Here is a 23,271-nt window from a genome sequence, read left to right as displayed (position 1 = left end):
TTTTAATTAGTGTGTCATCACTTTCTTTTTTTTATTTTGTGTTCAGATTCTGGCATCACACAGTTATGATTTGGTACAGAGTTGGGTAGACAATTGGGGCATGCAGTATCCAATACTAACTAACATGATCTCTCCTTCAGATAGGTCAGCTGATCACCGACCACAACATAACCCAGTTTGAAACCAATCCATGACAGTGTGACAGGGTTATTCCTGCACAAGGTACAAACTGAACACAGTCCATGCAGCGGGTGTCCTTGTCACTCAAAACATGCATAGGCCTACACGTAAATACAAATCTGCTGATGCCTTTAGTCGTGTCAAAGAACAGGTGAATGGTCCCCCTTGGGTGGCTGCATTGTGGGGAAATGGAGCTGGTGCAAAATGACCTTCGGTGAACCTTTACTTAAAACAGAAAGTTATCTGTACATTTGGAGGCAGCTCAGTCACGTCCGTGGCTATCACCTTTATGTCAACAAGCATTGCATTCTGCTGAATGTGTGGTTTGATGCCTAGTAGGATTTCTATATTGGACCCAGCCTAGCTAAGTGAATGACACCTATTTTGGTTGTTCAGGTCAGAAACAATGCTTAGTTTGCCACAAAAAAATGAATGAAAAGTGCAAATCAAGTAAAAATAATAAAAAAAGTAATAAGTTTAGGAGCATGTGCATTTACAGATACTGTATGTAAGTATGTGATATACATACCGTCCTTACAAACTTTCCCCATTTTATACCATCCATAAAGCTTTAGCTGTGTATCTTCAACAACATCCTGCTGACCTCCTTGCTAAACGTTCTCTAACACTCTGCATCTAAAACTAATCCAACACAGTCAAATGAAATCCCAAATCCAAATGGACCCACCCGTTCCACATGTATACTCTTTAAAGTTAAATTAACACTATAAGGATTTTTACTGTGAAGCTAACATTTCAAAATGCTGTACTGGTGTAGCCTACACAATCCTTGTTATAATACGTCATTGGTGCAAGACATTAGCGATATTTTAAGATGAAAACATTTTCAGAGCCCTATTTCAGCAAACACTGTTCAACTTCAGCAAAGCTACGTCGAAGCATCGTTCAGTGCACAGTATGAATATTCGAATCAATTTGCAATTTAGATTTCATCTTTTGACCCACAAAACAATTAAAATTGTATAGCGCTTGCATTACAATACCGCCAGGCTTTCTCCTGAAACCTTGGTACAGTGTTTAATTGAATAGATGACTTTACTCATTTTCTCATTCATCTTCTCATCTTCTCAACCAACTTCTATCTTTCTCTAAAGCAATACATTCATTAGAACCAAATGCAGTACATAAACAACATATATACATTGTGATTATTGGATTATTGCACTGTGATATTAGGCATCAGAACCTCCCCCCACCCCCCCATTGATTAAAAATAATTAAACTGTGATGAATGTTTTAACTATTTATGATATCACCAATTATGGCCGTTCAACACCAGGAATTAAAAAGGTTAAGGAATGTGAAAGTAAAATCGTACTCTATTCTAAGTCCTTTTTCATTATGAATGCACCACATACTCTGTTCTCATCTACTAATACAGTACTATGTCAATTTACAAAAGAATAACTTTATGAAAGCACAGTCCAGTAAGCTATGTATTTACACAGCCCTAATTCCCTTACAGGCATCATAATTAACAATCTCTTACCCATTTTGACTTGTGTCAGTCCAGCAAACATCTTGTCAATTTATGACCTTTTCTAAAAATTAAAAAAGCAGTGACTGTGACAGTCAGCTCACTATGGGGTAAAAAAAAAGAAAATCTAACACTGTTGTCGAAGAAAGTAATTAAAATATCTTTGGTACTGGTACATTTCTTTTTGGTATGTTAAGAAGCCTAAAATCTACGGCAACTGCATTATATAGAAATGCTTGTCATAATAGGTCTATGAGAGACACAAAAAGACTGCCGAAGCAGAAAACCCGCAACACTCCAATATAGAAGGGTGAATTCTTGTAGGTGCAAGGCTCAAAGATACTCAATTAAAAGAAGGAATGCCAGCACTCATTGAATATCCTTTTTCACATGTTTATTTACCTCTGAATGAGCCAACGTACGTGTTTCGGCCAGATGGGCCTTCCTCAACGCTGAGGAAGGGCCGAAACGCGTACGTTGTGAAAATGGACATTCAATGAGTGCTGGCAATTGGCATTCCTTCCATACAATTAATATAACATCAAATTCTGTTATTCACAGGGTCATTATCAAAAGTTACAGACAGGCATTTTGATACCTTATAATCCCTTAATTTCCTTTCATGTGATCGAAAGTATAGTTTAAAATATAATTCTTATCAAATTCCGTCTGTGTTTTGCTGTTTGGTCCAATACACATTTCTTAGGGGTGTTATACAAACCCAAAGATCATCTTTTCATGTTTGCCTTTCGACTTTGGTCAGCGAGGGCTGTGAGCTTCTTTCCTACAAGTCCGTAGAGACGCTGCCCCTCTTCACCCTCAAGCTGCCGCCCCACGCGCGAGGACAAGTGTTGTATGTGCGCAGGCCGGGTGACCTCAGGCCCGAGTCCTCGGATTCCACGGAGGCGTCGGAATCGGTGAGGGAGCGGGTGTTGTAGAGCCTCACTGGGGAACAGATTCTCTGTGTCGGGGTGGGGGGCGGGCTGGTGAAAGTCGGCGACTGGGCCCCCAAGGCCCGTGACTGAAAGGGGCTGATGGATGGCTTGTTGTAGTCATAGCCGTGGTGCGAGCCGCCGAGAGGTGAGATGGGCAGACTGTGCCCGCTAAGAGCACCAGGGGAAGGGCTGTTTTTGCGCTTGGCCGCGTTGATGATGTTCTTGGCCAGGAGGCGATGGTTGGCCTTTGAGTTCAGGTTGCTAACGACGGGGGACATGCAGCGGCTCTCCCTGACCGGAGAGACAGGGGAGGCAGCGGTGGATGTATACGGGGGTCTGGTGGGGGAAAACGGCTGGTTTGTTTGGCAGACCATGGGGGACTGGCACCGTGAACCCCAGGGAGGAGAGACAGGGGAGGAGGCTGTTGTAAATGTTTTGGACGAGACGGTGGAAGGCTGGGTGGTCTGGCTAATCATCGGGGACTGACACCTTGAACCCCAGGGAGGGGACAAAGGGGATGTGACAGAGGGTTTGGAGGAGGGCTGGTTGGTCTGCAGGCTGGGGGACCAGGTACCAGGGGTGGAGCCCTCTGGGGTGCTGAAACGCCTGGTGACACTGGTCATCCTGGTTGGTGTGGGAGTCTGGTTGGCGGGTGCAGTGGGAGAGAGCTCCTTTTTCATCTGCTGGGAAATGACAAATATTGTGCATTTAGTCTTTTGTCCTATATACAAGACAGAGCTATGGTATTGTTTTGTAAAGCAGTGCTCCAAAAATAAGTTTAAAGCACAGAATATTAGTGTGTGTTGACTCTTGATAACCTGAGTGGAGCCTTTTCACAGCAGCCATATTTATGCCGAAATAGTTGAAGGTAATAACTTTAATTGAAGGCGTTTCATTTAGGTGTGCGCAGTATGTGAGCCTGAAGCATGAAGTTACAGCACACACAGTAGCACATAATGACAGCTGAGCTACACCAGGATGGTGTAGCTCGGCCTTTAAACACATCCAATATTAACGGTGGTATGTATCTGTCGAACGGTTATGTTAAAAAGGAAAAAAGAAAAGGTCCACCCCATGCCATAATGTAAATCTTAATTTCAATTTCACCCAACATAATATTCAAAATTGCATGCATATACTGACTAGCAGTGGACATCCCTATGTGAACCCCCCCCCCCCCCACACACACACACACCCTCCTATCTGTGCTTATTCAACGAGTCTGGACATCTCTAAGACAGGTCTGGTCTTCAGTGTCCATCTTAAGTTACGGTCATTTGGGTCTGACTGGGATGACTAACCTTTACAGGGATATGAGGTTACGCTGCGAAGGCCTTTCACCTCAGGCATGTATTACTTCAGGCATGTACTACTTGTGAAAAACAACATTACCTCTGATAGTGCTGAAGCCAAGGTTATACTATACTGTATACAGAGAAAGAGAACCGTTTTTTTTTTTTGTAGTTGACAAAATTGTACGTTCAGTATTCAGAGATACATATTTGACTCATTATTGATTTCTTATATCGTATACTAGTGGTTACATCACAAAGAAGCAGACATTCCCTTGATAAATCTCAGGGCCAGGTCAAGGGCCAACCCGTTTGTCTGAAAGTCTGAGCCCCTAGGGACTACTCCTCTAAAGGGGAATGTCTGAAAGCACACACACACACAACACACACAAGATATTTTTGTCAAACCTAAGCAGAAATCGGTACTTGTCACATAGGCTACATTATATAAAGAGTAAGACTAATTTCTTGTTTCATGCCTCCAATTTACTTGGCAGAGGCTTAAAACTAAGCTGTTACTGTTCCAGTGAAATGTGTGAGTGCAGACCGCAAGATTTCAGAAAGGCAAAGAGTGAAACATGAAAACACAGGACAGGCAAGGAGACGCAAGGAGACGCATTAGCAACAGGGCAGCCAAGAGTATAGATAGGAGGTCACAGCAGGGTGTAAGGATAAAGCTTTAATCAGATGAAAGACATATAATCAAACCCAACACCTCAACCAACAGAGGAGGCACAATCAGCAGTGAAAAGTGCATCAGCATACATGAAAAGAGAAAGAGACAGATACCCTGTGATCGTAAGCAGAGATTTGATGCTAGCTTTTGATGTCTTGCTGTGTAAGAGCTAGATGTTCAGTTACATACATTTAAAGAAAAGGGAAAGAAATTAAGCATCAAAGAATGCAAGCACGAGCTATATATTTTGGTAGATGTTGGAAAGCAAAGTAAATTACCCTGAAGAAAAGGAGTCATAAAAGGGAGTTATTTCACTGCAACTTTCATGTCTGGTGAGCTCATATTAAATTTCAAATCATAGATCATGAAACAGACGCCAGAACATCTGCTAAAGTGCTTTGAAAGCATTATTCTGATGCCCACAGGATTTGGAGAAAATACTGGAAAAAAGTGTGAACCTCTTCTTCATCTCTACTGACAGTAAATGTTTTATAACGGACATAAAATGTAGGTTGACACTATTGTAATGGCCCTGTTGAGTTGGACATAAACAGACTACATACAAAAAACATCCACCTTACTTCAAGTCACATTTATACACTGATACAGTGATGCTATTAGCCTGCATCCGGCATCCTTAGACTCACTAAATTGAGAACGGACGCAATCATGTCACCTTTCGGGGTCCAAGGATGCAATACTGTACTCAGTACTGTACTCTAACGTAGTTGAAGTAGGACTCATAAAATGTCCCTGGGACCTACAGTATCTAATGTAATGGGTCCCAGGACCCATTACATTGAAAACCTATTTATATCACTGCTGATATATTAAATGAATGTGGGATTTCAAAGCATTACTTTATAATACTTGAAAATAACCATTTGCATATTCAGTAAACATGTAGTGACCATACTTCCTTAACCACATTAACCTTGGCATCCGTATTTTGGGCAATTAATTAGTGTTAAATAGCAAGAATAGCAGATCTACAAGCTCACAACCAGTCGCAATATGAGCGTGTTAGATTGGCTATTTTCACTATTCTCGGGCTAGGGCTTAAGTGGTCAAATAATTTAATCTAATAATTATATATTTCATCAAACTGTTCCCACACATAAATCCTGAACTGCAAACCTCTCAAATCAAACTGGCCCGGGTGGGTCTTACACCCAGAACTCACCCTATAGACCGATTCACAGAGGGTTTCCTGGGTGTGGCCATTACTGAGGTGTACCATTAAGCGCAACAGCACTGATTAGCTACACCTGGCCTACGGAGCACCTGCTCCATGGATTACACCTCAGTAATGGCCGCGCCCAGGGCACTCCTCTGTGAATCGGTCTATAGCTCATTGTGCTATAGGGTGGGATGGCTCAGTGTAGAGAACATAGTAAAGTAACGTGCAATGGGCCTGGTCTTCAAGATACATGAGAAAACAGGGATACCCATGTACCTGTCAGACTAGACTACTTCAATAGCATAAAACACACACACAGGCACAACACCAGAAGGAGCCCCACTGATCTCACTGAACCCAGTTTCGGCACAGAAATTAGGTCAAATTCGTTCTAATGCTATTCCGCCAGAATCATAAAAAAGTGTGACTCCTTATAGCCTCCTTCAGATCCGCTCTAAAATAGCACCTACAGGTGGCTGCAAATTGTAACTGGCCCTGTAAAGGCCTATTCATAGTCTGGATTTTCGGTGGTGAGGTGACCACCGCTCCGGTGGTGAGCTGACCACCGGGGCTGAAATAACGTTGAGCGAGTGGTGAGTAAAAACAGAGAGAAGGGCTGGAGCGGTGGCGGTGGTTTGCTCTTCACCGCGGCTCGTGACGTCATGTTGTAGTTCGGTGGTCACCCCACCACCGTAAATCCAGACTATGTATGAGCCTTGACAAGTAACCCCCCCAAAAAGAGAACAGAAACGAGCTCTGAGAGCTTATCTGGGTTATCCTTTTAGCATTATTTTGTATGAATTTGTGCCACTGCACATCTTTTTGCATTTTTGCAGAGCGACACGATCATATAAAATATAAATTAGCCCTATGAACCATTTGATGTCAATCCAAGGACTCCTTAAAATTACATTTAAATAATATGTGACTGTCTAATTACAAATACACTACAGGCACAAACAACATAAACAGGATAAAGTGCAGTATATTTTAAATGCTAGGCCCACTAAAATAAGTTACTTTTTACGTGAGCATGTTTATACACATTTTCAGTAAGATATGTTGACTCTGACGAGCCCTGTTGATGTAAACAGATGATTTAATGGTAGTAGAAATAGGGCCTCCACACCTGGGGTTCAATCCCTGCCCGTTTAGCAGAAAACGTGGGTCTCGGTGCTTGAACTCCTGACCGTGGAGAGGCAACCCGTTCTGGAGAGAAGGCCGACACTGGAGAGGTAATCCTGTGCTGTCCCATGGCTGAGGCTGACCTGTAGCTTGTAGGAGAATCCATTCTTCCTATAGGGCTGAGTGGGGGCTGGGATGACATGCATTGGGCCGGCCTGTAGCTGGCAAAGGAACTGAATTGGCCCGGGCTATTACTAGGCAAAGAGGTCTGTCTGGAGTAAGACTGCGACGAGACCAGAGGCTTGGGAGGTGGTGCTCCTCTGGGTAAGGAGTTCACAGGATCCTTGATAGGGTTCAAGATGAAGAGGGAAGAGTTCAGTTGATATGGCTGGTGCCTGGAGAGGTCCATCTCTACTTTGGTGCAGCCGTTCTCCAGGGGAGGTGGTTCTGGTAGGGTAGGTGGTTCTGGCGGAGCCTTCCTAACAGGCTTTCTCTGGACAGACTGCTGGGCCTTCAGGTTCTGCGAGAGCTGAGCACACACGTCAGAGTTTTTAGCGATGGCTTTGACCCTGCCAGGCATATTTGATGGGAACACCCAAGATGGCGGCAGAGACATGGTGGGAGATGGGGACCGCATCTTTTCTGCTTTGTGAATCTCAAACTGCTCCATCCTGGACTGACGCTTAGCAAACAGCTCTGCCCCCTTCCCCGAGGCGTTGGTAAGTGACTGCTCTGGTTTATGATCGACCCTCACTCGGGTCCTGGAAGTCTTCAGGCAGGAGGCCCACTCTGGAGATGTCGCTTGCTCCGTCTTCTCCTCTTCAGCCAGGAAGTTGGAGGCTTCGGCCCCGAGAGCTAGAAGCTCCTCCTCAGACACCGGCTCGGGCACAGGTCTAAGTCCGTGTTTCTTCCTCTCATCTGCCCCCTGAACCAGGGACAGCAGCTCAGGGTTGGGGGATACAACCGTCTTCTCTTTGAACGTGAACATAGCCTTTCTGTTTGAACGTCTGGCAGTGGCAGCGCCCTCTTCAAGTATTCCCGTTTTGATTGGCATTTGAGGCTTGTCCTCTCCAACAGGCGGAGGAACAAACTTGGAGGGTCTAGGGGCTGTCGGTGGGCCATAATGGGGCACCGGGGGTGGGTCGGGGGGACTTTGATGGGACATGTGTGAAACTGTACTGGGGAACTGGGACAACGGAGGTGGATATGCAGGGGACATGACGGGAGACACAGGAGGTGGACCGGAGTAGCCCTGCGGGGGATGATTGGTGAAGGCTGGTAGAGGAGGGGTGGGGTACGACGGAGGAGGCGGTGGGGGTGAGAACGCCACGGGTCGAGGGGCCGTGAACGTCGGGAGAGGGGTGGGGTACGACGGGGGAGGCGGTGGGGGTGAGAACGCCACGGGTCGAGGGGCCGTGAACGTCGGGAGAGGGGTGGGGTACGACGGGGGAGGCGGTGGGGGTGAGAACGCCACGGGTCGAGGGGCCGTGAACGTCGGGAGAGGCGGGGTGGAGTAGTTAGTGACCGGAGGAACCTCCATGACCGGACTGACTGAATGCTCCGGAGACTGCGCCGCCGCAGGGGCCAAAAATGGCCGGGCGGTTCTGTTGGCGATGGCAGCGGCCGGCTTGGAAATAGACACAGAGACCTTCTCGGGGCCGACGCTGCTGTAGCAACCGTTGAGAAGCGTTCCGTTAGGAAGTGGCTCGGTGTGCACCTCCTCTGACCCGGCCGGAGCACCGTTTGCACTTTCAGGAGAAATCTCATCCCGAACCGTGTCCTCCAGATCTCTGAGGGATTCTTGTCTTTCCTCCTCCATTCTTGCCTTCATCATCTCCTCCTCATCCTCATCCTCCAGCTCTTCTTTCTCACTGACGGGTTGGAAATGTCTCTCCTGGATGACTTGGTCATCAAGGTCATCCACCGTGTGGAAGTGCTCAGCTGGTTCCTCCATGATGTCACCTGCTACTCCCTGTGTTCTCCCAGTGGGCGACCAGAGAGCCCTGGTTGCAGTGTTCTTACAGTTCTGTTCTCTGTCCTTGTCCTCACTGCTCTTCTCTGCCCATGTCAGTTTATTGGAGGAAGGGCTGGCTTTCACATTCTCTGCTGTATCCTTGCCTGACCCCTCTCTGCAGCTTTCTAGCGTGAAGGCGTTGACTCTCTGCCTGCGTCGGTTAAAGAGCTGGACGCCTCTGGAGTTGGAGTTGGAGGGAATGGTGAGTTGAGCTGCAATGATCTGACTCCTGACACGAGCCTCCTTTAGTTCCTTCTCAGACAAACTGGCGCTTCTGGTCAGACCTAAAGTGCAACACAGAGAAAGAGAGGAAATCCTTGTGAGTTAAATGTGCCTCGTCCACTGTGTTATGACAAGATAGCGAATAATGCATTATGGGAATTGTAGAAACCCCGATATGCTGGAACAGACTGAAAATGAAAATGTCCCGCTCATGTGGGTTGTGTCGATAACATTGTCACATTGCATGTCAACAGCATGATTGACTCCTTTAAAGGAGTGTACAAAATATCAGAGCTCTGTGGAGGAGATTTTACCAAATTATATGTATTCTCCTTTTAAACAAAGGGCCCTCAACATCTCCTAAAAGAGCTCAGCACACAATGCCTGTAAATGTACAAACAGTGTGAACCAACAAGGACAAATCCTTAACAAGTCTGGGAAGGAATATGCTGTTTAAAAACCCACATAATCGGTTCGGCACCATATGTTTTTGATTGTTCCTTCCTGTGCTGTACATATTCCACCCAATAGCGAGAAAGAATACATCTTGCTTACACATTTTATTCAGCAGACCAGAGAAGTAGACAAAGACATATTTCTAGACTAGACTGAGCGCCGTTTTCAAATAAACATTTTCGGAAGTGAAACATAAAAAAACGATCTAAAAGAAAATAGAGCAGCTCGACTATAATGCTGACTGAACCACTCTACTTCTATCATTTTTTGGTCAAACGCAAAATGTTGACTTTGCAATTTTGCTCATCATTTAAAAAGTATGTGATAAAACAAACACATTTCTGTTGAAAATGACTACAGCTTATTGTACGTGCTTCTGCAGGGTCCATTCTAGAAAGCAGAAGTATTTCCTTCCATCTGCACTGCGCTCCCTCCCAGAGCATTCCTCAACTGCCGAGAAAATTCCCTGCTTGAGTTTCCAACATGCCTTTGGTAATTTCTTCAAGGCTGCAGCTCAGCTCCTTAATAATGAAGGCTTTATCACAATCTACACAGTGTCCAAAAGGCACATCTGTTGACAGCCCATGCAACGCCACTGCAATACAGTGAAGAAAAACTTCCAACTGTAAACAATAAAACCGTTTCCAAGATGGTTTCAAATCTTGTAAACGGCATCTGATTAATAACTCATTCGTGTCATGCCCTGGCATATGCTGCTCATCAAGCGAGACATGGTCGGTGGGCTTTGTGAAAGGTATTTCAATGTGTCACTTCAACTGATTGAAGTGACGGTTACATCTGACAGCTGAGCTATCGTTACAGGAGTACTGTTCTGGGAGCGAAGGATACGAATAAAAAGAGTCCAGGGTGTCTTTGTATAGTAACTCAAATACATCTCTCTGATTGGCTCAGGCATTGTTCCCTTTACATTTATGATCATCCAGACTACTAAATTGTATGTAATTGTGTGGCAATGAAAACTAATTGCAGGTAAATCAATCACTTGTAAGGCTTTCCCATTGTGAACACGATGAGAGCAGATTTTCCTGGCTCTCTGTCGTTGCGCTAAGCATGATCACTGCTCCAGCCAACCTGGAATAATGTGCATCTGTCTTTCATTATACAGGCAAAATCTCCCCTTAATTGAATTAACTCACAGAAAGGTGGCCTCCTGTCTGTGGTTGAGAGTTACAATCTATTCAGAGCCACACAGTACAAGCAGCTTTTGTTTATTTTTTCATCTTTAACTTAGTAGATGACTAAAGAGGGATAAAGGCATGCTGATTTTATAAACATCCAGAATGTAACTCAAGCAAAGAATTAGACCACATTTTGGGTAATCAGGGTCGCATGTCCGAGGAAATGCATCAATGTCAACTAGCCTGCCCACCATGCCAAATGAATCAGTCCCTGAATAACTTTCTGAGTCTATCTGAGATCTGCCTGGCCTCTCACTCACTCATGCACTCAGTCATCACACACACACACACACACACACACACACACACACACACACACACACACACACACACACACACACACCCACACACAGAGACACAGAGACACAGAGACACACACACACACACACACACACACACACACACACACACACACACACACACACACACACACACACACACACACACACACACACACACACACAGACAGACAGACAGACAGACAGACAGACAGACACACACACACACACACACACACACACAGACACACACACACAGAGAGAGAGAATAGGAACGTTCACAAGCAACAAAAAAAACTAGTTGACAAGCAATCTGAAAACATTGACAGACATTTTATCATATTTATGGGGTATTACCTCTCAACACTTTTAGCAAACGTGTGTGTGTGTGTGTGTGTGTGTGTGTGTGTGTGTGTGTGTGTGTGTGTGTGTGTGTGTGTGTCTTTTGTTTGATATTTTTCTTCCCTGAGAGGAGAGCTACAACATTCCTGTATGTGCAGTCCTGGAATAACACTTAGCCTATATGACATGTCATCTGAACTATGTTTACTGTAACCGCTATACCTCTTCTGGATGCCAGATGACATCTTATCAGGTATCATGCCTGTGCTGCGCATAGCCTACATTCCTTCATGGATTAATATCACCATGACTGAAAAAGTGAGAACAGCAGTCGCAGTCAAAACCAGTTTTCAATTAACCAGTTATTTTTTCCCTTCTCTTTAGGCTACTATAGCATTATTAATTCGAAGCTAGTCATATTTTGACTTGAAGATAACACGGTTCGTCACAGAAGCAACCGAGTTGGCACTGCGCGTTTAAAAGTTGTGGCTAAAAGCTGATAGGCTATTCAAAAATGTGTAGGTAGAGAAATATTGAAAACTATGTCCTAAAGAATCGTCATTATTTTTTCCATATAATATCCCAGGCAAACTTACTTCAAATAGATTTTTTAAGATGATAAAAACGTTCACGTTTAAGTTATGCACGTTCCACGCCGTCCTATCCATTCCTTACCTTTCTTTTCTTTCTCTCTTTTTCTTTTTTTAATTCGGACATTTCGGAGCTCCTCTCTTTTGTAGCTGTTCCGCTAGCTTTTCCAATTTAACTGCGTGTGATACCGACCCTCCACACCCCCTTCTGTAGCCAGAGACAGGATCGGATTTCTTTTTCCTTGCAAAATACTGGTCCACAAGTTCACAACACGCGCATTGCGCTCAAACGCAACTCCAGTCGAAAGCTCGGCGGCGCAGGGATGGTGAGTGTCCAGTCAGTGTAGGCTACAACTTCATTTCACTTTTAAGAACTAATCCAACTCCAGTAGAGATCCCCGCCTCTTAATGTCTGCATTGATGTGTCAGCAGTTGCACACACACAGCGCAGGGATTCTAGCGCTATGTTTTCACAGTGCTGGAGCTGCTGGAGCCTACATGTAGTTATAGTAGGCTACAATATCAAAGGATAATATTATTGACCGACCCATAACGGGAAACCCAGACAAGTCTACTCAAACTTATGCAAAACTTTATGGATTAATGTCGTCTCAAGAGACCTAGCACCTGACCCCTTGTCTGGACGTCAATGTCAGAATGTGTGTCAGTGTGTGTGTGTGTGTGTGTGTGTGTGTGTGTGTGTGTGTGTGTGTGTGTGTGCTGTGCGTGCACACATGCTGTGAACGCATGTGGCCATGTGCATGGCTGGCTGGCTGTGTGTGTGTGTGTGTGTGTGTGTGTGTGTGTGTGTGTGTGTGTGTGTGTGTGTGTGTGTGTGTGTGTGTGTGTGTGTGTGTGTGTGTGCGCGCGTGCGTGTGTGGGTGGGTGGTTAGCTTGGGGCCAAGTGATGCTGCCTCTGCCCCCTGTGAACCCCAGGGGAAGGGGGCTCTAACCCCATGGGGGAAGGGGGCTCTAACCCCATGGGGGAAGGGGGCTCTAACCCCAGGGGGGAAGGGGGCTCTAACCCCATGGGGGAAGGGGGCTCTAACCCCAGGGGGGAAGGGGGCTCTAACCCCAGGGGGGAAGGGGGTTCTAACCCCATGGGGGAAGGGGGCTCTAACCCCATGGGGGAAGGGGGCTCTAACCCCAGGGGGGAAGGGGGCTCTAACCCCATGGGGGAAGGGGGTTCTAACCCCATGGGGGAAGGGGGCTCTAACCCCATGGGGGAAGGGGGCTCTAACCCCATGGGGGAAGGGGGCTCTAACCCGCCAGGGAAGCGCAGGCATTTCCTGTCCTCCAGCAGAGACATAACCTGGTGAAATTGATGCAAGAGGCTCTGAATCAATCACTCCCCCCCCCGACCCCCATTTGCTTGCCCCTCCCTGGATCAGACGCCGACTGAAGCCCCCGCCCCACCTCTGCCTTCCAACACAGGAGGGGTTGAGTCAGGGGCCAGCCTTCGCATTTGTATATCAAAGGTCAGATTACCACGTCGGATGTTATCTTTCTCTGTGACGGCAGCGAGATGACAGCGCGGCCCCCGTGGGTGATGTGTGAAGCGGTATGGAAAGAGGGGGGGATTAACAGAGGTCCTGGGGGTCTTGCTGGATTGAAAGTGACCTAACCTCCCCCTGAATCCCATGGGGGAAACCATAAACCAGCTCAGGGGCTTAGATGAAGCTTTTTCTCATGCTGTCAGCTCTATGTCTCACTTTACTTTTGGAAAACGGTGTAGTCATGGGACACAATGTTTTTAAAGAGTTTTTATTCGTGTTGTTCTCTACATTTCACCAAGATTTTGGCTCCCGTCCCATATCAATTACATTTGTTTTGCTATTTTATTATTATTATTTTTTTGTTTTGCAAACAGCGGATGTTGACCGCTGCGACAGACGACCATAACAATATTATTTTATGGGTCAGAGCTTTCTTTCTACGCGAGCACAATGTCTTGTTAGTCTCTTTGATTAGCACATATGTTCTGACAGTATTTTCTCAGCCCCGGGGTTAATTGTCTTGCCAGTTTATTGTTTTATGTTTTTCTTTTTTCCACATAAGAATTTAACAGTCTAACAACGTGCAGCCTGTTAACTCCACTTTTTCATATTTAAGGACTGACAGCTGTGAAAGTACAGAGAAGGATCTGAAGGACTTAGTTATTATGGATTCTTTCCTATAGCAGCTTTTCCCACAAGTTAGTCCATTATGGTCAGTGGCTATGTTGCATATGGAGATTGCCCTTTAAGTATGGTACATGATTGCATTTCCATCTATGTCGGGGAGAGCCGGCGTTTTTTACAGCACGGAAACAGATGTCTGAAGTTGCTCTGAAAAGCCAGGAATGTCTGTTTTCTCTATTTTGTTGTCCACTTGGTTTCTCCCCATTTCAATAATATTTTTTCAAGCATGATGATACACTATACCAATACAGTAGGCCAATGAAGCAGCAGCAGTGCTCCTAATAGCCATTTGTAAGTCTACCTATTATGACTATGTCATCGCGTTAAACAACAATACAGTAGCAGTCGGATTCTTCAAATAAAGAAAACTATCACGAAGACCAATAACCAAACAGCACACTTACTTGTTTTGCGACCAATGTGATTGGTGCTCGATAAAACAGTCGGTTGCCCCGTCAGTCCCTTATTCTCCCATGATGCATTGCAGTCCACGCTGGGGGCATCCATGTCCTGCGTTGCCTGGAGAGGCTTTCTCACCCCTCCTGGACTCCAGCTCACGCCCCTCCTGACAGACACATGTCCCTTTTCCACAACATCCATCTCTGTTACGAGTTTCTGGTACAGTTTCCTCTGAGTCCGGAGTCTGGAGGAATCAACAGCACTCCCAACAGTGGGGTTCTGGAGTCCGAGGTCTGGGAGGAATCAACAGCAACTACACCAGTGGGTTCTGGAGCTTTAGTTCCAATGAGCTCAATCCTCTTCTCTGCTGATCAAATGAAAACCTCCCCATGCACCCAGCTGAAGCAGGGGGTGGTCGTGTGCTGCGCTTACAGTCCTCGCAGGCAGGGATCGAATGACTTGGGACGTACAAGAAAATACACACGAAAAACAAAGTCTCTCAGCTTTCCCGCTTGCTGCTTCCGGTCATGGCTCTCGTTTCAGCAGTAATCCCTCCGAACGTTATCCCGGAGTGAGTCCCAGAGTTGAAGAGAGAAGTTCACTTTTGCTTTTGGTCTTCGCAGAGTATTATTCACAATTTAACGGGACCTCCCAGGAGAGGCAGCTCCAAAAAAAAGCACCCTGGATGAGTTCCCATGGACATTTGCCAAGGAAATTTCACAATTGCGTCGTGCTCCGCTGCAGATCCCAGAAAAGGAGGCTGAAGAATCCTCCAGTTCTTCCTATACTTCTCGCTCTTTCTTTCTTTCCAGCCCAGACGTTTCTCTTCCTTTTCTTCTATTTCCGTCCTCAAAACATGTCTGTTGTCTGCATCACAATCTCTCTCCCTCACACATAATAATCTTTCTATTGGAGGAGCTCTGCTCTTTATCTTGGGGAGGCCATAACTCTACAGCGCTGCAGAGGAGGGAGCTTGTATTTGGGGGCTTCCTGCCGCAAAGGCCGACGCAACAAATAACATTTCACTCTGAAAAGGTCATTTCTGAGACTTTTTTGTATTCAGAGCTCCAATTAGACTTGCTTTATTATTCTTTCGTCTACGCCTTCATGTCTTGGCCAGATGGTTTCCTGTGCATTTTAATGTAAATGAAGGCCAGAAACTCCCTCTGTCAACACTTTGATGAATGTCTTTCTTAGATTTGTTAGATGTTAGCCTTGATAAGATGTTGAGATATTGCCCTAATGTCAGCCTATTGGAACAGAGTCCCCCTAGTCGACTTCATTATTCCTCATTCAACCACTCCTCAAGTCAAGCCGTCAGTCTGTTTGTTTTGGTATTGCAGTGATGGATTTGATGCCTGTGTTATAGCAAGTACATTGTACAGTATAGCAATTCTGTCAGATGGTTCTTTCAGCTCATTGGGAGTGGGTAGGATGTAGATAACAGGACTACAGATGTAGAAGATAATATTATGACTACAGATCCCACAAGGTGTCCTGTCCACAGCCACCTGAAAAAACAACAAAGGAAAAACTAATTAGGACGAGAAAAGAATGTCAATGAAAAAAAGAATTTCGTACATTTTATGAACTTTATTTACCAAAATGTGGCCTTTACCAAAACAGGAGCATTTTCATATTTCTAAACCCACAACTTTGGCAAGCCACTGGAGCAAGAATCCTCCTCAATTTTCCCATGATTTTCCTGTTGTGTAACACCATAATAACTTTAAAGTTACATTGCTTTGTACAGGATTCAGTAGTATTACCAATGATATTCCCAAGGAAGCTGTCTAAAAGTAGCATGACGTTAATGCTAAAACAAAGCCAGCCTTTTTATTCATTTATTTTTTTCCACAGTTTAGGAGTGGACGCGTCTCTTTGGGGACAATGGGTTTAAAGGTCCTTGTTGATATATCGTGCTCTGCCGACCTAATGTTTTTTAATGAGAGAATGTGTTCGTTGCCAAATACCGTAAATCTCAGCCTACTTCCATATTTTGCAGACCCACAGCTCTGTCTTCAGAGCTGATGTACTGCGTTCCCACATTGAGCTGCCACCAGGCTACAGGGGCGTGGAAGGAAACCAACAAGACGCCTTTCATAAAATGTCTGAACATGATAAACTCTGTGTTCTTTTCAGAGGGGGAAGGAAGGTCACAATTCATTAAGCCGTACACGTCGGAAATCTCTCTTAAACCTGCCAAAAATCGGCTTCATCTCCGCCCCAGGGGCCTGTATGTGATACATTGCATCCAAGAGCGTGGCAAACTGATAGTTAGATTAAAGATTTCCGTGATGTATAGAGTTAAAAAAAGAAATAACAATATAGAGATTTCCAACTCTTAATTACAGTACCCGTGAACTGTATCCATCACACCCTCTGTGTCTCATCCACCCATAAAGCATCTACTGACATTATAGCCCACCGGCGCTGGTCTGTAATGATAAACCAACGTTAATGCATCCGCGTCCGTGATCAGACATGTCTTTCCTCGACACCGATCAGGGTCGTGTTTGCTGTGAGTGACTCACCTAAACAGTTCTCAGCAGAGGGAGGGATCTGCAGGGAACTCCCAAAGACACACTATTAAACGTTGGGCAATTGTAATCTGTTCACCTGTCATGTGATGAGTGTTACATAGCGTGTGGAAAAACGTTTATTTGTGTGCCGTGAGTGTTCTGTGTCGAAGCGCGAATGGTGGAAAGTCTGAGGACATCACCTGAGTGACTATCACTCGAAAACATCGGTTCTTTTCAAGCGCTTAACGGACGCAAAAGCTGAGTTATGGCAATATACAGGACTACTGTCACTGACCCTGCAAGCAGACAATCGGCCCAAACAAAACACTGCCCCCAACGTGCGTGCGCACGCACACACACACACACACACACACACACACACACACACACACATTCTGGCCTACTGGTACCATCCTGCCTATAGTGGAGAAGAAATGAAGGCCACCATTGTTTAGACACGCTGACAAGGGTGCTTTGATTTCCCCAGATGTGTGAAAAACAGCTACGCTGGGGTATAAGTCTGGATCAGATTTTGTAATTTACGGCGCGTTTCTTATAGATTGAGTTTGGGACTTCGCCGTGTAGCTCATTCTGACAGCCACAGCAGTTTCTGATTGGTAGTTCTCACACACACACACACACACACACACACACACACGCCATATTGATTCGATTTCCTCCAGTCCCCCAGTCCGTTTTTGTGTAAATACGGAATGTGAGCAGATCGGTGAACACATGCCGAGAGCATGTCGGGAGGGACTGCAACACCACGATCTGTTTTTGGTCTGATTAGCATCTTTGATCTAGTCTGTAAATGTGTTGTAATTTGCTCAGACAAAGAACATGTGTATAGCCTGTCCCAAAATTGACATGATCAGCATGAGCAACGGACCCGGATCTGAGTTCTGAGTTCAACACAGACCCAGGGAACCCTTGAATCTATCATCTGCCAACATCAATCTCCTTCTTATTCATCCCAGGTTGTTGCAACCCAGTCTCTGGACATCTTTCTTGCATCTCACTGATTCCATCCTATACCTGATGCTCTCTCTCTCTCTCTCTCTCTCTCTCTCTCTCTCTCTCTCTCTGCAGTTCTGTTTCCATCTCTCTCTCTCTCGTACCTGAGATCTGATGTCATCCACCCACCTTCTCTTCTGCTCTCCAATTACCTCCAACTCAGTATAAAAGAATCAAGGTATTCTACTGTACCCAGCTGTGTGACCCCCCCCCCCCCCCCCCCGCTCCTCCACACACACACACCACCATACACACTTTTAGTTTTCCTGTGACGCCCATTGACCTCCACGACCGGAGTCAAGCCTATCATTTACAGTCTGCCCCTTAGCACTATGTCAGCGTGTATAATCACACAGTTCCTGGTGCAGCGTCTTCAACCCGAAAACGGATTTATGGCTAAGCGGAACATCTGTCCATCAGGTCTGCACTGGATCTTGCGGTGGTGTACACTTACAAAAGAACAGGCATTCGGCATGCGTGTGTCTGTCAAAACTATGTGTCTGCAATCACTCCCGTGTCCCTGGTGGCTGTCCTGCTCCTGCTACACTTTACGAGACGCCCGTGTCAATAGAAGGCGTGTAGAAAGCATGTCAGCCCCCCCCTAATAATAACGCATAAATCTCACGCCGGCCTTTAGTCGGGAGGTGCATTTTTTTGCCCGACAGTCGCATTCAGGGAAGGCGTACGATGTGTCGAGGAATGCCAGATGTGCGACCGTCAGGTGAGCGCGCATTCCTCTTGGGATTTCAAGTGTATCAGTTACCTATAGCCTATAATGAGGCGTCTGGTGAGGAGGACACTGACGGACACGTCTTTTCTGACAGCACCACCTCGGGGCAGAACCACCACGGCTGTGTCTATAATCTCTAGCCCCAGCTCACCTGGATCCATTACAGTAGGACTTGCACAAATCATTCAGGCAACAAACGCAGACAGTCCTTTGGTTTGGGGGGCCTTGATCTCACTCACTCACTCACCCCAGACAAAAGGACCATTCAAAAGGCTCCTTTGAGCATTCCAAAATAATTTTGGGTAGTGCTCTGAAATTGACATTCCTGCTCCATAATTCTTTAGCGGGCTGATAGTCGGCATGCCTTGGCTTGAGCCGGGGCGACGACTGACGTCCTAAACATTGTCAGTCAATGACTCCTGCAAAAAGCCAGTAATGTCCCTAAGTTCCCTCCCTCCTTCCCTCTCCCTCTCTCCACTTCCTTCCTTCTTTTCTCCAGGTTTGCCCTGGTTGTTCAAAACCCTGCATCATAAATGATAAAATGCAGAAGAAAACCTTCCAATGGACTGTCAGCCACGTGTGAGCTCATACACACGTGATCAGATGTACAGGTTAAAGACAAATACCATTAATAGAGGGAGGAACTTCTTAAAACACTTAAGACACATCTGTCTATCAAATGATTTGCAAAAAAAGTCTCAATAACATAATTATTTCAACATTAAACCATTACATTAAACAGCGCCCGGCGTACAGTTTCAAAGCAATCTTCAGTTACACCAAAACGAAGGCAGTGTCATTGACTAATTTATGGGGTACCATATGGCTGAACAAAACCCACCGCCGTCCCCCTGTAAAAACAGTTAATGGACCTCACCTGTTGTGTTAACAGGAAGCAATTACTTATATACGTAAGTCAATACAGACTCCAGCCGGGCCTTTCACTGGATACACCTTCTAAAGTTACAGCTGTGCAGTTCAAGTCCTCACCCAGGTTACACATACAGACAGCGTGCTCTGCACAGCTCAGGACAATAGGCTGCTAGGCTACCGGTGACCACTAATGTAGTACTGTAGCAGTCAACCCTATTCAGCAAGTCTGTGCAACTTCCACTGAGGTACAAGAAAAAAAAACCAAAAACCCAAAATAAACAACAGCTATAGATAGTTTGTCATCTACTCAAACAAAAGAGTTTCTCTCTCAAAGTTGCCTTCCTCTTCCGTTTCAAATCCACCGCATCCCCGGCTCCCCCCCAAACAAAGATAAAGTACTTTACCCGCACAGATAGATAAGATAATTAACTGCAGGTGAGAGAGAGAGAGAGACTGGGACAGTAACAGCATCAAACAAACCTTCACTCGTCTGCTCATGTGTGTGTGTGTGTGTGTGTGTGTGTGTGTGTGTGTGTGTGTGTGTGTGTGTGTGTGTGTGTGTGTGTGTGTGCGTGCGTGCGTGCGTGCGTGCGTGCGTGCGTGCGTGCATGCGTGTACAGTATGTATGTATTTGTGTGTTAGTATGGTCATGCTGCTCACCTGGACTCTGGTGGGGAAGGCTGTGTGAGGCAGTTAGTTTGCACTGCCCCTTTTCACTTCCTCAGGCTCTGGACCCACCTCCCCCTTCTACCTCTCTCTCTCTCTCTCTCTCTCCCTTAGTCCCTTCCTCTCTCTCTCTCTCCTTTCCTCTCTCTCTCTCTCTCTCTCTCTCTCTCTCTGCCTGAATTGAAGCAGACAGGGTGGGTGGGGGGAGTGGCGGGGGTGGGGTGGGGGTAACTGCTGCAGTTGGAACACAAGGCTCTTTGTCTGGGACCTTTCATATGGTTTCCTTCAAGCTTGCATACTGAACACATTATTCCATAATATATTTTCATATTCAACACAGGGATGTCGGAGGACCTGTGGGCCAATAATCTCCCTGCAACAACCCCCCCCCACCCCAGCCATCCCCCAACCCTTTTTTCTTCTCTTCCCTCGACCCGTTTTCCCGCCGTGCACACGAGGGGCAGACAAAATCCAAACAAAGTGTGAGATATATGCAGGAAAATGACACTATAGTGGGCCAGAGCCGAGACTATTTGTTTATGTGCTGAGCCTGTGCCTGACTGGTATGAGTTATAAAAGGAACCAAGGAGAACAGAACAGCATTTCCTCTTGAGATTTAGGACAAGGAAACGTAAAACTGGGGACATAAAGACCCCGCGGAACATTTTAGCAGGCACAGGGTTGGAGGGGACAGTATAACTCATTTGTGTATGCAGTGCAATAGGGGAACTATACTGTACCACCTCCTCGATATCTCTGAGCCTCGATTTATTCATAACCTCCCATACATGGACGGTGTGTTTTGGATACCTGTTATAGTCAAATGGGGGGAATTCATCCAATTGCTGGCTGCTCAGATGGTTATTCATTTAAGTTTTATTTATTCTCAAAATTACACTGAGTAATTAAACTCATATTCGGTGTCGTCGAGTAATACGATATCATATAAAAACATCTCAAAACATCAGAAGATCAGGAAAAGACAAATTTCAAAACGATGTAAAAACAGTTATATTGTGGGGATCTGTATGCTCATTGCTCACCAAGGTTATAAAACGACTCAGGGGTACCAATGTGGTCAATTTTAATGTAGTTTGCAGGTCATTAACTTTAATTATAAGAGTTAACTTTTGGTACCTTGAATTTGGGGAAATTACCTGAACTGGTGTGGTTGGGTTCAGAGTCCCATTTCAGAAAAGATGAGATGTATTTATAGGACAATCTACAATGGCTTTATACAAGAACAGGTGACGACAACTGTCTCTCTGTCAGGGAGGACCATCCAACCTTGTTATATAAGATACAATGGTGAGCACCATAGCTATCACATGTAATAAATCGAAATCGATGAGTGATAAACAGAGTCTATAGGGATTTAAGAGTGGACGCTAGCCTGCTGCATGTCTATAGATTATGTCCCCATAAAAGTTATGATCTTGTGCATTCGGTATAAGAGCAATATTGTCCAAATATTCACCAGTTTCAAACCTTTAACAGAGAAGTGTTAGGGACACGGCACAATTCCACTGATTTAAGAATAAAACATTATTTTAAATCTTCCAGTTTTCTGAAATAAATATTTTCATGATTTTTCAAAAATAGTAGACCTACAAGCTCATAGCGCGCCACTCTGAGCTTGTAGATCTTCTATTTTTCAATAGCTAAATTATAACATAATGTTTAAAACACTAAAAGGGTTTCCCACTTCCCACCTAAAATGCGTTAACAGAGAAGTGTTAGGGGCACTGCACACTTCCACTGATTTAAGAATAAAACATTATTTTAAAATCCCTTCAACTGGATCCTCGAAGGCCCTCAGTGAGATGGAGGCTGACAGTTTGGCTTGGTCCGCCCGGGTACAGGCATAAGTTCCGACATACAGTACTAACAGTCCGACAGTCATTCGTTCGACAACCCTACCCCTAACCTAACCCTAACCGCAAACATGACGCATTGGGTCCTGGTTGACAATGCATGCGGACAAACTAATTTGCCTCCAGAAATAAGTTATTTCTTTGGCTTAAAATTTTAATAAAAGAGAAAATCGTATGTCTGCCATGCAAGAACAACATTTTATTCACCATGCCGCCATAGGATAAGTTCACTTCAGTCAACGCTGCATTTCTCCAGCTTGTGGTAGACTGACACAGTCACACAAAGTTGAACCAAAAGCCCAACAATGCCTCTCCGATTCCCTCCAGAAGGAGAACATTTGAACATTTCCCCTCAGGATATGACAAACTATATACCAAGAAATGAAGGTGGCGGTGATGTTTTGGTGTGGCGTCAAATGTTTGTCAAAACCACTCAGCGCCATATACTTGACCTGATGTAATGGTCCGGCCAAGCTGCCGCCAATGATCTATTACGAGCTGCTTCAAGTACCTCCACCCTCCCCCACGCCTATATATCTTATGCCTCTTCCTCCACCCTCCACATCTACTCCCTTCTCCCGCTATAACTCTCCCTCTCTCTTTTCTTTCATCACTCGCTCACCCCTCCCTCCTTCCACGTGCGTACTACTCTCTCACACCTTGCGTCCCCCACACACACAGTCACACCCCACACGCCCCAAGGTCTCTCCATCTATGCCTCCATGTTTATCCTCCTCATCATCCCCCTTTACTCCATCCCGCCCCCCCCCCCTTCAATCTCTCAAGGCCCCCCTCCCCCCTTCCCACGCCCCCACACCTCCACCCCATCGCTCTGTGTTCTGTCCTTTGAGACCCAACCTCTCCTGATATGTTTGGATGTGTAGGACCCCATGCAGCTGGGAGAACTCTCTCTCTCTCTCTCTGTCTCTGTCTTGTGTGTGTGTGTGTGTGTGTGTGTGTGTGTGTGTGTGTGTGTGTGTGTGTGTGTGTGTGTGTGCGAGCGTGTGTGTGTGTGTGTTCGTG

At 45.6% G+C, this 23,271-nt stretch overlaps 1 protein-coding gene across 3 annotated transcripts; it reads right to left on the bottom strand.

Annotated features, from left to right (window-relative positions):
• Positions 1 to 20,496, bottom strand: synpo (synaptopodin). Of its 3 annotated transcripts, none has more exons than XM_083785925.1 (4): positions 20,369 to 20,496; positions 14,572 to 16,077; positions 6,891 to 9,184; positions 1 to 3,296 (listed from the first exon to the last, which is right to left on the bottom strand). In XM_083785925.1, the coding sequence occupies exons 2-4, from the start codon at positions 14,765 to 14,767 to the stop codon at positions 2,463 to 2,465; spliced, it is 3,324 nt and encodes a 1,107-aa protein (XP_083642051.1). In that variant the 5' UTR covers positions 14,768 to 16,077; positions 20,369 to 20,496; the 3' UTR covers positions 1 to 2,462. The 3 variants fall into 3 exon arrangements, 2 of the variants coding, with proteins under 2 accessions (XP_083642051.1, XP_083642052.1); XM_083785926.1 differs by having other exon boundaries at positions 1 to 3,293; XR_014570497.1 differs by lacking the exons at positions 1 to 3,296; positions 14,572 to 16,077; positions 20,369 to 20,496 and adding an exon at positions 12,073 to 12,618 and having other exon boundaries at positions 9,048 to 9,184.
• Between the last annotated feature and the right edge of the window lie 2,775 nt (positions 20,497 to 23,271).

Source organism: Protomyctophum parallelum (assembly GCF_964188405.1).
Source record: "Protomyctophum parallelum genome assembly, chromosome: 16".
Lineage (NCBI taxonomy): Eukaryota > Metazoa > Chordata > Actinopteri > Myctophiformes > Myctophidae > Protomyctophum > Protomyctophum parallelum.
This window is presented reverse-complemented; position numbering and strand designations above follow the sequence as displayed.

What these genes read in the sequence shown, in the direction of transcription:
- synpo (XM_083785925.1), bottom strand. Translation starts at nt 14,767, where the DNA reads ATGGATGTTGTGGAAAAGGGACATGTGTCTGTCAGGAGGGGCGTGAGC. An exon ending in TCACATTGGTCGCAAAACAA is followed by an intron (nt 9,185 to 14,571) that starts GTAAGTGTGCTG and finishes GTTGCACTTTAG; the next exon opens with GTCTGACCAGAAGCGCCAGT. An exon ending in GGGCAGGGATTGAACCCCAG is followed by an intron (nt 3,297 to 6,890) that starts GTGTGGAGGCCC and finishes GTCATTTCCCAG; the next exon opens with CAGATGAAAAAGGAGCTCTC.